Source organism: Protobothrops mucrosquamatus, unplaced genomic scaffold, assembly GCF_001527695.2.
Source record: "Protobothrops mucrosquamatus isolate PMUCROS unplaced genomic scaffold, P.Mucros_1.0 scaffold_185, whole genome shotgun sequence".
Taxonomy (NCBI): Eukaryota; Metazoa; Chordata; class Lepidosauria; order Squamata; family Viperidae; genus Protobothrops; species Protobothrops mucrosquamatus.
Window position 1 is genome coordinate 708,687 of NW_015386261.1, and position 18,732 is coordinate 727,418.

Below are 18,732 nucleotides of genomic sequence, written 5' to 3' on the forward strand. Positions count from 1 at the left end.
AATTAGCTCTTGGAGACGTCATTAGGCTAGGGGCTCACATACTTTTTCCTCCCTGCTCTGTGAATGTTTACATGTTATGTTCAATTAAACCATGGCAACATGTAATGTTTGTGTATTATTATTTTCAGCAGACTGTGTTTTTCTATTGTTGTGACTTAGATGACGTTCAGAGCACATTTTATGACCAATTCATGCAAAAGTCCGCATTATCCCAAGGGGTTCACATACTTTTTCTTGCAACTGTAAACACTATTTTTTTTTTTTTTAGCAAAAAACATAAATTGTGGGCATATGGCCCTGGGACACTGCAAATGTCCATAAATGTGGACTGATGGTCATGTATCCAAAATGTGATAATCTCACCATAGGGAGGACAGCTATAGGAACCAGGTCATAAGTACTTTTGGGGGATCTGTCGTTATTTTGAATAGTTGCTAAGGAATCAATCATAAGTCAAGGACTATTATCAAGTGTAATGACATGTGACTTCCTGTCAATTTCCCCATTGACTTTGCTTATCAAAAGCTGGCAGTGAAATTTGCAAATGGTGATCACATGATGGTGGGATGTTGCGACAATTGTAAATATGTGCCAATTGCCAAGCACCCGAATCATGATCATGACATAAGGATGCTACAATGGCTGCAACTTGAAGGACTGGTTATAAGTTTACATTTTTAGCACTATTGTATAACTTTGAATGGTCATTGAACTAATGGTCAGTAAGTGAGAATTACCCATACAATTCAATAAATCCTCAGAAAATGCAATCCAAAAGATGAGTTAAATCACTTTACTACAATATATTAAACTGGAAGAAAGCTTGCTTCTAATTACATCTATTATGTCAGGAACAAGCAACCAGATCCACTTGTGAAGGAGCCAAGTCAGTAAGTTTATTATGTACTACCTATAATACAACAATCTCCCCCAGACTGCTTACCTTCTCTTGGGAAACAACTATATAAGTTTCCATGAAACTTGAGGGTGGGTTTGTCAGGTTTATGCCTCTTGCAATTTGATCAAGGACTCAAAGCTAGTTCCTCACTTGACCCCTCCCACCGACTGGCTGGATGTTTCCCAGCAAGTAGATTTTATCTTTCACTGAATGAAAGATAAAATGAATGAATGAAGAAAGTGAAATAGGGAATGAAAGTAGTATGATAAACAAACACAATAATATTAATACTATTGGAGAAGGACATAAGTTTTCAGAATGCTTATTATTGTAAACATTCGGTAATAGCATGATGCAAGGGTCCACAACCTTCAATTAACTTTATTCCCCTTTCTGGAGAATGTTATTTACTTATTTTTGAAGAAAGAGAAGTAAAAATGATTATCTCCAACTTTTAGTTTTTGTTACCTCTTCAGCGTATTAAACAACAATAATATAAGACTGTAAAGGCCATTTATCATTATTTTATTTATTTTTAATTAAACCTCTAGCAGCTGATCCAACAACCTTACATATCAGTATAAATGAAAAGATAATAGCAAGTTTACTTATTTTTGAGGAATTGTGGCAGTCTGCCAACAGAAACAGTCTTTCAAATAAATTAGCATATCATTCCACCTTTTATTTTTTCACATACAGGGTGGCAATTCATGTTTGCACAATGGGACAAATAATATATGACTAAATAAGCAACTATATTTTAGTTATTGTAGTTGTTTTTAAAGGAAAAAGCTTACTGTAATTCTTTCATCTTTATCATCCAAAGGAGATCCATCCTTTTTCCATGAAATTGTAGGTTCAGGGTGGCCTCGTGGAGGTTGGCATTCCATCACAGCTGGCTCACCTACTGCTACCATAACATCTGATGGGTTTTGTCTGAAGTCATCTCGCAGTACTGAAAAAACAAATGAAAGGGAGGGAAAGAACATGAGGGAGTAAATAACAATAGTTATTAATTAGCAGTGTATAAGCAGCTTCAAGTATTTGCAATATACAGCAAAAGATATGGCATTGGCTTTAGATTTTGACCTTCACCAGGACTGGATTGCATATTCCTTCCTCATTGCGGCATTACAATAAACAAATAATTAATTTTGATCGCTTCAGTCTACTACTTCTCTTACAGTGATATGGTTAAAAAAAAAAACCTAATGGGATACCAGTTTTATAAATGTTTTCAGTGACCACACTGGAAAATGTTGAGAAATCTGCAAATGACTCAGAACATGCAAGAGTAGGCTCAAGGAGCATTTGGTTGCAAGTAAGCCACATCTTGATTCAAAAATTATGCATTTATCACAAAAAGCTTTTGTCAGCAGTAGTATGAATTTAAGAGGGATTGTTTTTTAAAACATACAATTGTTCCAATTAAATACAAAGCACTGAAAAATCTGAATACTATACAAAATCAGATTGAGAAAGCTCCAAAATATTGGCTAGATACTTTATATTATTATTAGTATTTTATTTTTTCTCTATAAAGTTCTAATATTTTTAATGAATTGTTTATGAGTCTTGGAATACAATTACCTTAATTAACAAGACAGAAAGCAATGAAGTGCAAATAAAAGTAAAATACAGTCAGAACTGTATAAGAGTTCTTGCTATTTGCACTAAATTTAATGTGGATTTTAATAAAGTATCTTTTGTTATTGTCATTGTCATGATGCTAGTTGTTTCATTGTTGTGTGATAAAATACATTAAACAACCCAAAAGTTTGATGAAATTTAAATTTAAATTCATTCAAATTTCTATTAAAAAAGGTAGATCTATGGGGTAACCAGAATCTGTAACTAAATATAGTTATTTCTCTGAAAATTAGCACAAAAGTTCATTATAAAGTAATGTAAACAGATTCATGATTTTTTCCCTTTCATTTCTTCCTTTATTTAAGAATATTCTGTTGAGACAGCATAACTTTAAGAAAAAAAACCCTAAGAGATTACTTTTTACAATTAGGCAATATCTTCTAAATGGTTGAGGGGAACATAAAAAGGATACAATCAAATATTTTTTTCCACTTAATGTAAATTTTTTTGGTTAAAACATCACATACCAAATAACCAACAGTGTGCAATCCATTCAAAGTAACACTAAGAAAATAATAAAAAAATAATGTAATTATTTTTATAATTGTAAGAAATATATGTAGCTTGGAATTGCCTCACAGCCTGGCAATTTAACATGCAATTGTAAATTTAATTTTTTCCCCCAGAAAGCCATTTTTATTTCAGTTTTTCTACCAATTCATTTTAAAATGTAAGCTGAACATACACTAAAGCTATAAATTTGTATTTAAAAAATTTCTCAGAACTTGAAATATAAAAGTCAGTATTCGTTTCAGTGTACATAATAAGTAATGCCCTTTTATAGGATGTTCAGTACACTGCCAGTTGGGTTGCCCTAGCTGGTGATTGTATAAATGTGTGTGAGAGCTTATTCTTTCCTTATTTGTTTTTCTTTTTAGAACTATGATCAAGTGCAGCTTCCCTATGTGAAAAAATTGCCCCCTGATTTTCTTTCTCTAAAGACTTTTTATTCACATAGTTATGACTTTTGTTTTAGATGTGGTTTATTGAACAAAGAAAAGTAATTTGAATTAGACATAATGCTAAACTGTTGTTAATAAAAACATAATGGTTGGTTTATCAAATTATGCCTTCATCTAATGCCAATTTTTTCAAGAACCAGATTTAATTTCCTCAAAATAGATCAATACATTCTACTATTACTAATTTCTTATGTTTTCTTATTGTGATTAATGGATATTAACAGTCCTTCCCTATTTCCTTCACATGTATCTATTTCTTGTCTTGTCCTCCTGTAGTTAGGAGTCAAATGTTAAGATATGGCCTACATTTTTTTTTCAGTCTTTGTGTCTGCTATGGTAACAGAAAACATAAAAGGACAAATGCCAACTAAATGCCTAAATAAATGATAAATTTCATGTAGCATTTTAAAAGACAGGAATGAAAGTATTAGGTGCTTCGCCTTTGAGAAGGAATTTTATAAACACACTAGACAATCCATGACTCACAGGTCATCATTTCAAAGATAACTCCTTACCTAAATAACAACAACAACAAAAACCAGAATGAGCATGGTGAGCAAAACATCAGTGGGACCAGGAGCTTGTCAACTTCCCTACTGTGTTCCATTGTGGCAGTGATCCTCAGAAATCTTCCTTCCTTCCCTCCCTCCCTCCCTCCCTCTCTTCCCTTCCCTTCCCTTCCCTTCCCTTCCTTTCCTTTCCCTTCCCTTCCCTTCCCTTCTCAGCAGACAAGTAAGGCTGCTTCAGAGTGGGGTCCAGAGTGGAGGGAGCAAGTGGCCATCACACTCTCTTGAATCAACTGGGGAAGAAAGCACAATATAATAAAGAGAATACCTCTGATGAGATAGTTTCCCCTTTCACACCACATATTCTTAATTTTCACAAACTGAAGAAAGAGATGAGAAAGGCAATGCATTTTGATGTGGTCTTTATATATCTGACCTCTTTTTGATATTTATAAGGCACAAAGCAACATATCATTTTATGGAAAAAAATGTTATACTGTATTTATCTGAATTTTTTTCCAGTAGGCACATTATATGTTTTTTTTTAAAAAGTACTGTATGGTACATTATACAATGTATTTTTCCTTTGCTTTGTAAGCTCTTCCTCTGTCCTCATTCTTTACAAGTTATGTTACCTCTTTTAAGCCTCATAAGGTGATTCAAAAAGAATTCTTTTCTTTAATATTTTTGTCACTCTCTTTACAATTGAAAGGAAACAAATATCAATGATTTTTCTGATTAAATATATGCAATAATGTATTAATTAAATACAAAATAAACAAACATTCATTTTATAACATAGCAGCTATTGCACCATACCTATTCCTGATTCATTATGATAACTCAAGTTCTTCTGCTCTACAATATGGGATGAAGACAGCAGTTCTCATTACAGAAAATGGAGCATTAAATATTTTATATATCAGTGCTCGCAAATGTAATTTTTTCATTTGTATTTCTCAATTTTCATGTTAGAAAATGTAGGATATGTATAACTCTTTTCTTGCTTCTGAAGAAACACTGAAGAAACTTTTCAATGACATAAAATTTTGTGATTGAAAAAAACCAGAAATACAATACCTTTTTTTGTAATCAACCCATCCCAATAGCATGCCAAAAATTATCCATGCATAGATGGGAAAAAGTGGAATCTGATGCAGCACATATTAATTCCACTACTTAATAAGTGCCATATGGAACCTTTGATGTTCATCTCCTGTTTCCCTCCCATCCTATTTCTGCAACTGCTCAGAGGAGAGACATGAGTCAGAAATGAAATCTCCTGACTACCTCAGTCTTTTGATTTTTTTTTGTGCTTCATCAGCAAGAAAATGGAGAATATCTGCACACAACCACTGATGAAATCCTGTGCATTTTACACTGAATTTTCTATCATTATTTTCCATGGATGGAAACAAGAAAATAAAAAATTAAAAAAGAAGTAATCTTCTTGAATGGGAACCTGCATTTTATTTAGTATCACATTTCTTAATATATATACCAAAAGAAGTGAAAAGGAAGCATTTATTATAATGGTAAATGGCTGGTAGAATGCCCTAAATTTATAAATGTTACTTCAACATTGCTAATTTCAAATGAGGATGGGAATTGTTTAACAGGAACACCTAAATAGCTATATGTAACCTTTACAATATCCTGTCTAATTTGGATATGGGTCCATTCTGAGATTATTACTTCAGAATAAAATATGCCAGTTCTTAACTGTTAACTAGCTGTTCATTTCTATTGGAGGAATGAGTCAGGATAGCTATATGTTATGTACTAAGCTCTGAAGTGACATTCTAAGATTAATTAGTTGGAGAATGCAAGTGTCCTGATTTCGTATTTCTGAGCATTCATCTGGTCATTAAGGAAAACATTGATCTTTGAATCTTATCCACTAGATTTCTTCTTATGATCATCTGTTAATGTTACATATGTCACAGTATTAAGAATAATAGAAAAAAATCAATTATCCATGGGCAAGTGAAAATTATATTCCCTTCACACCTTTTCAATGGCCTAAATATTTAAAAGACATTTCATTTTTACAATCTGTCTCATTATAAAGCCTCCAGATTTGGACAGATCTAAAGATTTTCAATTTAAGTGTGTGCTTGTAATTGTTTTCAGGGCTTAGGTAATAACTAAAAAATCAAACTTAAGGGACTGTAAATAATTAGGATCTCATTCACTACTTTATTTTTTATTTATTTTTATTTATTTCCCACTTATTATTTTTACAAACAACTCAAGATGGCAAACGTATTATATCTAAAGTTCCCTCTTCCTCCTCTTTTTCCCACAACAACCACCCTGTGAGGTGAGTTGGAATGAGAAAGAATGATTGGCCCAAGATTCATGGCTAATGAAACTGAGCTCACGGTCTCCCTTTTGTATCCTGGTGCCTTAACCATTAGACCAGTGGTTCTCAACCTTTTTAATGCCGCGACCCCCAACCGGTCGTAAGTCGAGGATTACCCAACCGGTCGTAAGTCGAGGACTTTCCCTACCCGGGAGCGCCGCACATGCGTGGTTCCGCCCCCTGTGCCGGCCGAGGCGTAGCTGGCAAGTGGCAGAGACGGAGCAGGCCGACCACCAGCTGGCCCAGCTCAAGGGAGGTAAGGCGCCCGCCAGAAAAGGGAAAAGAAAATGGCAGACAGCCTTGCTTGGCGACCCCCGTGAAATGGGCGATCGACCCCAAATGGGGTCGCGACCCATAGGTTGAGAACCACTGCATTAGACCAAACTGGCTCAGTTCTGAGCATCCCATGGTTCTGAAAGTATGTATAGTTTTTTACATTAAATGTTTTGCTACAAAATGTTGAAAGTACTAGTTTTGTTACACACACACACACACATATCTAAAATATTTCAATATAATATATGACATTTCCATTACCACTATTGTTCTGCAGTTCAAGCTTGGAATAGTTTAACTACACAGAATTCACTGTCAACATACATTAAATCACCATCTTCCTTTATAGGAACCAATGTGGGTATATTAAGTAAATTTAGTTTCACTTTCATGATTTTAATAGCATAATATTCATTATTATAAAAAGCAAATATCTATCAGTTAATTCCATGCAAGAGTTTAGCCATTCCTGACCAAATTGTTTGTTCTGATGAGTCTCCCACACAATCTCTACATAACATGAAGTACAAAAAAATGACCACTGTCTGCAAATTTGTATGCCTCTTTACTATTTAAGAGCACTTGCTTACCAATTCAAAGAAAAAAAAACATTAAATATCTAAGATGCTGAAGTTTGGATAGCCAATCTTCCTTGCAGAACTCTTTAAAGCTCAGAAATATTCTAATAATTGCATGAATTGCATGACTGAGAACAGAGGTTCAATAATTTTCATATCTTCGAGTGGAATAAGTGAACAAACAATCTAACCACAAGAATAGAAACTTTTAGAGACTGAGTTTAGGCTCAACTGATGAAGAACTTGAAACTTCTGGATTTTGTGATTGAGATGGGAAAAAACTTTGTCTTTAGATTTTGCTAATTAGATGAATTTGCTATTATAGAAATGACTAGTACAAATTAAGTATATAAAAAAGGAAATATTCTCAAGAGCAACAGAAGCAAGAGGATTTCTATATACACATTCATGAAAGCATGGGTCACTTTAAACTATCTGGAGAATTAATTAAAAAGGAATGAAGCATTTTAATGAGAAGTGCTGCTGCCATAAATAATGATAATGTAGATTATCCTCTAACAATGTAAATAATTTAAGAATCCTATAATGGAAATGAATCTGAAAAAGGAGGGTAAAAAAACATCAAGTGGATAGCTTTGATACCGTTAAAAAAGCAGGAAAAAAGTAAAATATTTGCAATTGTTATGATCTCATATTTTTTAGTTTTAATTAGAATAAAATATTATTAATATTCTCAGCATTTATAGGCTAAAAGTATAAACCTTTTAGCTTTCTTTGAGGGCCACATCTGAAAGTTAAAATCATTTTCTTTTTGGGTAACTGTGCCTTAGGTTTTAGTACAAAGAAAATATAGATAAACAGATGGTACAAAAAATGGTCATTGATTTAAATATCTGTGTACCTGTTACACAAATAGCAATTAAAATATGTCCAAGTAAATTTAAATCCCCTAGTGATGCTATATAAGCAAACTAGCCAAAGGAGAATCAAGGTGAAGCCTAATTAGCCACTTATATTATTATGGGTTGTTCTTAAATTGTACAGAGATTCGCACAGAAATAATAAAACCAAATGTCCTATTGATATGTATTTATTGACATATATATACAAATAACAGTATTCAAATTTTGGGTGAAAGTTAAAATAGCTATGTGGTATTTTGGTAAAGATTATTCAAACAACCATTTATTTGCTGGGAGATTTAAGCAATTTTTTAGGCCAGCTCTTTTAGGGTTGATGTAGTAGCAGTGAATTCTTGTACTGGAAAGGGGTGAACTAAAGTATCTCTAAGGTACTTTTAACAATTACACTCCATGATTTTGAGATACAAATAAAACATTCTCAGAAAAAAGAACATAGACTGCAATGTTGTGAAGTAACTGTAATTAAAAGGGTCAGTATTTATATTTAACTAATAGAGTATACCTTAATACTTATACATTTAATCTTTTTTGTCCTAAACATTCCCTGGAAAATTTTTTTAGATTTCAGTTGCTTATAAAGTTATTTATCTAGCACCAAAAATAAAATTGCAAAGTCATGGAAATTCCCAGTAGGAGATACAAATATCAGATATTGTCAAGATAACGTATGAAATGTCCACAGAAATTTGTGAGATATATTAAGAATTCTGAACCAAACTGAATGGATATAGTAGGTTCACTGCTCTAAGAGCTTATTCATAAAGATTAGTCCAGAAATGGAAAGCCTGTTTTCTAAACCTGACAGTACTTAACTAAGAGTCTCCAAAGCACAATAGACAAAATTTCTGTCCATGCAAGGAAGATTGCTATTGCAGTGCTGGAATTTGCAGAATGGGGCAATGTGAGGCCAGATGAATAAAGAAGAATGTTATCAAACTCACATAACAGGAAAAATAAAATGAAATGAAATGAACTAAGTAAAAAAAAAAAAGAAGAAGAAGCAGAGAGAAATTCCAGGAAATGAATGTGCCCTTGTGAAGATAGTCTGAAACAAACTAAAGAAATTCTGTGGGAGCCATGCCAAGGAAGCTTTTTATATCTAGATGTTTTCAAACAGTTCTTCACAGGGTCATAAATGGGACATTTAACCAAGCAGTTTATAATATTGAGAATTCCATCTATAGTAAGATTAAGGTGGGGTGGGGGAGGAAAAGAAGAATTAGAGAAAGAGAATGCATTGTTTTCTCATGAAGAGATGCTACCCTGTTCACAGTAAAGACCATATCTTTTTGTGGACATTTAATGTTTGAGCTTCAGTAGTAGCATTCTAATAGTAGGTTGTAGGTTGTGTTGGTAAGCTATTTTATTCAGACTTAATAGTAGCAGCAAAGAAAACTGGAAGTGGCTGATCATGAAGAGACTGGGAGAAAAATTAAGCTAACTCCTGTTGCCTACTAAATGTCTAAGACAGGAAGATATTCTGCTTATGGAACTATTGACTAGAGAGGTCTCTCTATCTCTTTAAGCTCTCAGTTTAAAAAGCTAATATACTTAAAAATATGCAATACAGAACTACCAGAAACTTTATATAAACACATACAGCGATAGTATGGCTTTTAGCCCACATTCTCCTGAATAAATTGTTATTATCTTAGAAAATAATACTTCCTGGAAGAGCAGTGTCTTTCAGCCAGAATTAAGTTCAGTAGCCATGGTATTTGCTGTAAGGCAAGTCCAGAAGAAGTTTATTGAGCAGACAAGTCTCAATCTTTATTGATCTGACAAAGTTATTTGACACTGTAAATAGGGAGGCACTCAGGACCATCTGTAGATATTTTGGCTATCTGAGGAAATTCATGAAGTTGATTTGGCTGTTACATGATCAAATGGCAGGACAAATCCTTTTACAGTATAATATGTCCACTGTATTTGCTGTTTTCAACAGAGTGAAGAAGGGCTGTATTCATTCTGTTCTTCACTTGCATGCATACCGTACTGGCCAAGGTCTGAAGGAAGGAGTGTACATCAGGAACTGATTGGACAGCTCTCTCTTTGACCTTCAGTACTTGAATGCACAAAGTGCCTTCACATAGTCCTTCAAAAAACCCTTTTTGCTGATAACTGTGCACCTTTGCTGTACAAAGGCAGTGATATACAGTTGATGTTCAACAAATTCTCAGATACTGCTATGCTCTTCAGACTACCAGCATAAACAAGACTGAAGTATTTTACCAGCCAATGCCAAATATTAACTCCGTAGAATCAAAATCACTCTTGATGATCCCCTTTACAAATGTAAACAACTTCAAATACTTGGGAATCATCATCTCAAGTATTGGATCGTTGGACAAAGAAACTGACACCAAGATCAGCAAGGCTAGCCAGGCTCTGGAAGAGACTGTGTACCAGACTGCTCAATCAAACCAACATCCATATCTCCACAAAGCTGAAAATCTATAGATCTGTGGTTATCCTTCTTTCTTATATGGATATGATTCCTAGATTCTGTACCAATTATATAGCAAACAACTGGAGAAATTTAATATGCACATCAGAGCGCAGATGTGGTGGGTGGGACACTTAATTTGAATGGAGAACAGTTGTATGCCTCACCAGTTGCTCTATCATGAATTGAAATTTAAAAAGACCTCAAGGTCATACACTCAAGCTCTACAAATATGTTGTGAAGGAAACTTTACATTACTATGACATCCAGCCCTGGGAACTACAAGCGGTGGCTTCTGACAAAATCTACTTACACCAGCTTACTGCCACCAATAACTGATGGAAAATGATGATTGGCATAACATAGCTATTGTAACAATGGCTTTCCAGTATCCCCATTGTACTAGACTCTGTGCTTCCACACTGGGACTGTAGTACATGAACCTCCATGTTCACAGATGAACTGCACAACAGTGAGTCTAATTCAAAATCAAAGCATAACTTATACTTTAAAAATATTCTGCAATACTGTGCTACCAGCAACTTTATATAAACAGAAAGAAAATATGTAAGTTCTGAATTAATCTATACAAGCAGTAAGTATTGAATCCAAACTTATTCTTACTGGAGCAATACATTGGTAATGTATTTATAATTCCCCTATATAAATATACACAATAAATGTACTAATGCACATAATTATGCTCCTGTAGATATTGAGCCTAACTCAAAGCCATAAAATGCAGTATAAACAAAAATGATATGTACTTCCAGCAAAATAAATAGTTTCTTTATCTATTGATACGACTGGTCGGTCATATTCTCTCTAGTCACGTCGCATCTGCCTGCATCCTTCTACATTTGCTGATGAAGTTCAAGCTCTTGTATAATGCTGAAAGCACACTGCAGCATATTTAGTCTAATCATGATTTTTCCACTAAATTACTTCAACAGACACTCTAGTCCATTTTATCTTCTGTTTTAATACTGCACATGATCTTTACTCATGTGGGTAATTGCTAGGCTGGAAAAGCACAGAAAACATAACATGACAGATGTTTCTTTTCAATAGACCAAACAAAATGAGAGGAAACAGGATTTTATGCTTCATGCAGATTTTTATTGAAGATCTTGTGCTTTTTATTAATACACACACACATGTAGATAGAAGTCATAGATTGCTGTCCAGTACATATAGATCATCAAGGAACTATACATAAATCTGAATTTTTTTGGTGTGATGCAAAAAATATTCCCTACCAAAATATAGTGATACAGAGGTCTTAATTAAATTAGGTCCAATTTATTTTAGTGGGGTTTTTTAAGAGAAATTTTAATTATATAGGCCATAACAAATATTTCTTTTTAATTTGGTTTTAAATTAGGTATTTATTGTTGCATTGTTTTATAAGGCTGTTAGCCGCCCTGAGTCCGGTAAGGAGAAGGGCGGGATATAAATTGAATTAATAAATAAATAAATAAATTTGTGTGTGTGTGTGAGACACTCTGTGTGTGTCAATAGATGCTAGGCATATCCCTGCCTGAATGAAGTCTCCATCTTGTCAGATCCTTCTCTGTAAAAAAAGAATCCCATGCACATGTGTCTGTTATTTATATAGACTAATACATAACTGAGATGGATCAGGATTCCTAAATACATCAAAGTTTGTTGAATAATACATACAGTACTTACTGTTTTCCTGTTTTGATCAGATAAATAATAGTAACTATATTTTAAAGACAATAAGTTTTGAACATACTGTCCTGTACTATTTAATGTCAGTGGTGAATTATATATAAAAAGAAGCTGCATCCAATTAGTTTTTTATATTTCTTAGTGTTATACCACACATCACAATTGTACAGAATATCAACTTTCAAGGAAAAAGATGCTCCAAGTCACGTTAGAGGTATGCATGCAATACTAGCTGGCAACTGTTTAAACCAAATACAATTTTTCATGGTATCATGCTGTATCTCTGCAGGGCAAAGAGCAATCCTGAGAAAAGATGTAACTGCTTTAAGAAGTTACCATCAGATGCTGTGGGAGTATACTCTTACACTCCAAAATACCTCTTTTGCTTTAAACCTAAAGCACTACGCAGCCCAATTACACATTTCAAAGTATTTATAAATGATGAAAAATCATTCTGTAAGTACCACTTAAAGCCATGAAGATGTGGCATGGAAGCAATTCTCCACAAACTTTCTAAACAGTTCCCCTCCCCTGGAAATTCTATTCTGTCATTGGGTAAATAAAAAAGAAGTATATATGTAATATGTCTGGATCCAAAGCAAAACATCAACATTTTCAATATCTGAGCTAGTACATTGTCTGTTACATTGCTGACAATGTTTTTAAAGCAAATTTCATCATTTGCCTTTTATAAGTTCCATTTTTTAAGTATGACTGTTCCCCAGAATTATATGTTTTGTCAGTTCCTTAATACAGGGTATTAAAAATAATATTCACAAAAGTAGATACAGTTCCATTATGCTGTAAGAGTAATGTAGATATCTTTCTTCCTTCTTAACTAATAATCTATTGTGACATAGATGGCTGTATAAATTAAATAAATAACTGATAATCTGATCACTCTTAAGTATTATTCTGATTTTTTAAATATAGTGAGTGCCATTCAAAAAGCAACATCATGAGTTGGATCCGAGTTTAAGGCCTTCACACAAACTTTTGTAATGTTGAACTTTTCTCTCTCTCTCTCTCTCTCTCTCTCTCTCTCTCTCTCTCTCTCTCTCTCTCTCTCTCTCTCACACACACACACACACACACACACACACACACACACACTTTTAATATTTTAATACATTAAAAGTTGGAAAAAGTTCAAATGTTTAAAAAAAACATATACAAAAACAGAATAAACATCCCTAGTGTGGGATGTTTATTCTGCAATAACAGTTCAGATTGTCTGCTTGTTTACATAGTTTTAAGGAAGAAATTGTCTGGTATTATGCTATAAGGAGCTTTCTCTGGTGTTTTTTCTTTGTAGTAAAAGAAATTACCATAAGATACATCAATTCTCTGTATCAGGGTTAAAATAACCCATGTTGTTACTTTGTTGTTTTTTGGGGGGGGAGGGCAGGGGCTATTTGTTTTCATAGCAGAAAGTCCAGTAAAATATCATAGTTTTAAACTATACATAGATAACAAAATCTACTTCCCTACATTTTTAGTTTCTGATTGCAATTATTTATCTAATACAAAGGTTCCAAAACTTTCTCAGTTTATAGTGTGCCCTTACTCTCTTAGTAACTTTTTCAAGGCATCCCTTGTTGTTGTTGTTAGTTGCGAAGTCGTGTCCGACCCATCGTGACCCCATGGACAACGTTCCTCAAGGCCTTCCTGTCCTCTACCATTTTCTGGAGTCCATTTAAGCTCATGCCTACTGCTTCAGTGACTCCATCCAGCCACCTCATTCTCTGCCGTCCCCTTCTTCTATTGCCCTCAATCTTTCCCAGCATTAAGCCCTTCTCCAGTGAGTCCTTCCTTCTCATTAGGTGGCCAAACTACTTGACTTTCAACTTCAGGATCTGGCCTTCTAAAGAGCAGTCAGGGTTGATCTCCTCTAGGACTGACCGGTTTGATCGCCTTGCAGTCCAGGGGACTCGCAGGAGTCTTCTCCAGCACCATAGTTCAAAGGCTTCAATTCTTTGGCGCTCAGCCTTTCTTATGGTCCAACTTTCACAGCCATACATTGCAACTGGGAAAACTATGGCCTTGACTATACATACCCCTTCCTGCCTTGTCGTGGCGAAGGGGCTTGCGTAACTCAATGAAGCTGTGAGCTATCCCGTGCAGGGCCACCCAAGACGGACAGGTCATAGCAGAGAGTTCTGACAAAATGTGATCCACTGAAGAAGGAAATGGCAACCCACTCCAGTATCTTTGCCATGAAAACCTCATGGACAGTACCAAAAGGCAAAAAAAGGCATCCCTGGAACTGCCAAAAGATTGCCATAAACCAGTCTTGCAAAGATAAAACATTGGAAATGGACGTGGGAAAGCTGAAAAAATCCCTCAGCACCCTGTCGGTTCAGTGTGGTGCCCAGGGTGCTGCAGTAAACTGTTTGAGAACTGTAGGTCTGGTATTGCTTTTAAGTAGAAGAAATAATTAAATGAAATAGCTCAGAGCATAGAAGCAGGAATGCTAAGATTAAAGATATAAATAAAATATTTAAATCAAGTATTTCTGGTGAAAGCCTAGATACTTAAAAGATATATATTCTTATGTAACTTGTCCTCAAAATGATTTTAAATTATTTAAATATTTATCCCACAGTCTTGTGGCACACTTTTCTCATGACAATACACACGTTGCTAGAATATAAAGTACTGTATTATGTACAATATTTTATTTACAAGCATCATTTATTCTGTTCTGCATTAAAAGTAAAGCCCTGAGGGGTTTCAGAAAAGATTTTACTCCTGTGATTTTATTCTTCTTTCTTTTATAAGTAAAGCAAAGTCCAAAATGATGATGGTTCGGTTTTTCCAATTTCTTTTTTAGGATTTCAGCAGCATTAGTTTTCTCTTTCCAATCAATGTACACTTCTGGTGAGGTTTGTCTGATTGTCAATTGTCAAAGCTTGAAAGCAATTCACTTTGTTCTTCAATTCTTCAAGTTTTTTTAAACTTGTAACTGCCCAAAATATTCAGTGCAGAACTTTTGTCAGTACTAAGGCATTTATACCTGCATCAGTGTTTGATCCTATATTTCAGCTGGATATTTCCAAACCAAACATCAGCTATTTTCTTTTCCCTGTTTGTTTTCTACCTTGGCTTTGTTCATCTCCTTGATGACAGTTCCCAGATGCTATCTCATGGTGTATTCAGCTATCCCCTTCTTGATTTTCTGGCAGAACTTCTATCTACTGTACGCTTTGATCAGTTCTGATGGCAGAGCAATTGGAGAGCATTATTTTGGTTCTAGTACCAAGCCATCTTCTCCACCTACTGGTTATTCAAATTCTCTAGTATGATTTAGAAATAGCTGCATCTTGTTTAAGATCTGCTCTTTAGGATGTGCTTAGCCTTAGCTTTGATTAAGAAAAGCTTTGTGTTATAGCGTAGTGACCATGTTCTGATATCAGTTGCCAATACTCTTCCATGAGCTAATTTTGCTTGCTGCTCTTTATTGACCAGGTGCTGTTCTTCTCTGTCTCTTATTATCTTCTTGTTTTCTGATGTCCTTGAAAATGAATGACCTATAGTTTAATTGACTCTGCTCCAACTCAATGAGTAATTTGGTGATCATATTCACTTGTCATTCAGCTATCTTTACAGTATTTATCTGAGTAGAGACAAAATGATATAAAAGAATTACAAAATTTGAAGGTTAGGGATTTGCAGTTCAGTCTCTTGATTTTTCAGAAGCAGAAGAAAGTCCAAATTTTGTATACCTCAAAATGCAATGATAGAGTAAAATGTGGACTAGTCTAACTAAATTACCTTTGCATTTATATAGGTATTGTAGAGAGATAACATTGAAGAATGTAAAAAATAATAAAACCAGCATATAAATAAATACATATTAAAAATATTAATAGTTAAGAAAATATCAACTTAGTTCTGAAAAGAAAGAAAAAGAATCTAAAGATATCCGAACTTGATTCTCTTTAGTATAAAAGAGTATAGAGCAAATTTTATCTGGCTTTCGCAATTCTGTTATTATAACCTACAACAATAACACTGAGTTCCAGTAATCTTTGCTGTATCTGTTTCTTACCAGGCCCATTTTAAAGAGCAGATTGGTATATCAATAAAATATTCCATAAAAACATGTGATTATACAATATTATAGTGAACACACGTCCATATTTATTCCTTTTATACTGAAACATTCCAAAGTCTCTGAGAATTGGAAGTAGGAAACCAATGAAACAAAAGCCCACGTGTTTCTTTCCTGTAAAGAACTGCAACAGAGATTTATCACTCCTGTATTAACTTCAATACTCAATCTGAACTGATACTTTTTATCTTGTAGATGATCAGAAAATGTATTTCCTTATAATGTTCCTAGGTTTTATTTAATAGCTAGCAAGATTTGACAGGACCTCATTAGTAACTGTTTGATTTAATGTCATGGCCGTGTCAGATCGTGGTTTGAAGTAGGAGTAGGAACAGGGACCATCTGATGGGGATGACACATCTCTCCTGGAACATCTGGAGAATCCAGGGGCTGAGGATGATGCTGTCCCAGGCCCCTCTGGCATTGGAAGACTGGATGGGGAGCTGCCTGCCTTTAAGAAGGCACAGGAGGATCAGCTGCAGACAGGCAGTGATGATGAGAGACAACATAATGAAGAACAGCTGCCTCTCCTACCCAATCCAAGAGCACAGAAGGAAACTCAGAGGAGGTGATTTGTTGAACCACTTTGAACCAGATATCCTGGTTTCTATTTCACTAGATTTTTAGAAAAACAAAAATTAAAAAAATATTTTTATGTTTGGTATCCATTAATTGTAGTCCATGTAAAAAGATATTTTTATAAAACTGTCAGAAAGAGAGAGAAAGAGAGAGATAAACAGACAGACAGACAGATAACAAATAAAGGCCCAAAATAACGTACAGTTATTGCATATAACTAGACTAAAAGATTCTTGTTGTGACATACAGTATCACTTCTTCAAAAGCTACTCTTTACACTTCAAACAATTCATAACTTAACTTAACACAATTATAAGACACCCTAGAAAAATAACCACAGAATCTGCAAAACCTGTTTGCCAAGGAAATAACAAAGATGATTTGCTCTCCAGAGATTCTGAAATTAAGCATGTTACCAAATGGACCGTAGAAGAAAGCAAACACTATTTATGATGAACTGTTTCCAAAGTAAATGGTGAGATGTTTCTGAAGTTAATTTTATCTAAGCCACCGCTTGATGTATTCTTTAAAAAGAAAATAAGCATGTTTGTATAAAATGGGGAACCGACATGGTGACATGAAACAGAATGTAAATGAATACTTTCTTTTTATATATACATATTCCACTTCAACGTGGCAAAAACATAAGCAATTTGAGAGTTCTTTTAATTGAAAGTAAGAAAAATAAAACCTATCATAGGTTTTCTTTTACTGTAAAGCTAATGAATTATGCAATATGAACCTTAATATACTGTGTCTATTTGAATCAGAATAATCCATTTTAATTATCATGTTAATATTGAAAAGTATTTTAAAAGTAAACACATCCCTACAAAATGTATTTTGTATTTTTTCCTCATAGTAGGCATCTTGTTATAAAAGAATAATAGCCATTATGAAGAAAGTTACATTGTTTTATTCCATAGAAATTAACACTATTAATTACAAATAGCAAACCATGAGTTTTTAAATTGTACTTCATGAAGAATAGCTCAATACAGGAATAAGAGCTACAAGGTACCATATGATAACATTAGACAATCACCAGAGTAATACAGGGATCACAACAAAAATAACTTATTTTGTGGATTAATGTACATATCTCCAAATTACACATAAAACAAATTAATATGGTTATTCAATAGCAATAAGAATAGCACTTAGACTTATATATCGCCCCACAGTGCTTTACAGAATTCTTTGGAAAGTTTAAAATGTTAGCATATTGCCCCCAACAATCTGGGTCTTCATTTTACTGACCTTGGAAGGATGGAAGATGGAGTCAACCTTGAGCCTGTCAGGATTGAACTCCAGATTGTGGGCAGAGTTAGCCAGCAATAATGCATTCTTTCCACTGGGCCACAAGGGTTCATATAATGAACTATGTTATTCAAAGCTAATGTGGGATATTATCTGGACCCCCTCCAGTCGGGCTTCAGGCCGGGGTACAGCACGGAAACGGCATTGGTCACGTTGGTCAATGATCTCTGGAGGGCCCGGGACAGAGGTTATTCCTCTGTCCTAGTTCTTTTGGACCTCTCAGCGGCTTTTGATACTGTGGACCACAGTATCATGCTGCAGCGCTTAGGTGGGTTGGGAGTGGGAGGCACAGTTATGCGGTGGTTCTCCTCCTTCCTCACCGATCGTACGCAGTCTGTATTGGCAGGGGGACAGAGGTCGACCCCAAGGCCCCTAACTTGTGGGGTGCCACAAGGGTCGGTCCTCTCTCCACTCCTGTTCAATATTTATGTGAAGCCGCTGGGGGAGATCATTCGTGGC

General features: G+C 34.6%; 1 protein-coding gene across 1 annotated transcript in view; it reads right to left on the reverse strand.

Annotated features, from left to right (window-relative positions):
* The window catches only part of ROBO1 (roundabout guidance receptor 1), a 196,521-nt gene that overhangs the window by 76,757 nt on the left and 101,032 nt on the right, over positions 1 to 18,732 (reverse strand). Inside the window, exon 3 of the mRNA XM_015824119.1 lies at positions 1,696 to 1,853. Within this exon, the coding sequence (XP_015679605.1) occupies positions 1,696 to 1,853 (158 nt within the window). The remainder of the gene's footprint in view (positions 1 to 1,695; positions 1,854 to 18,732) is intronic.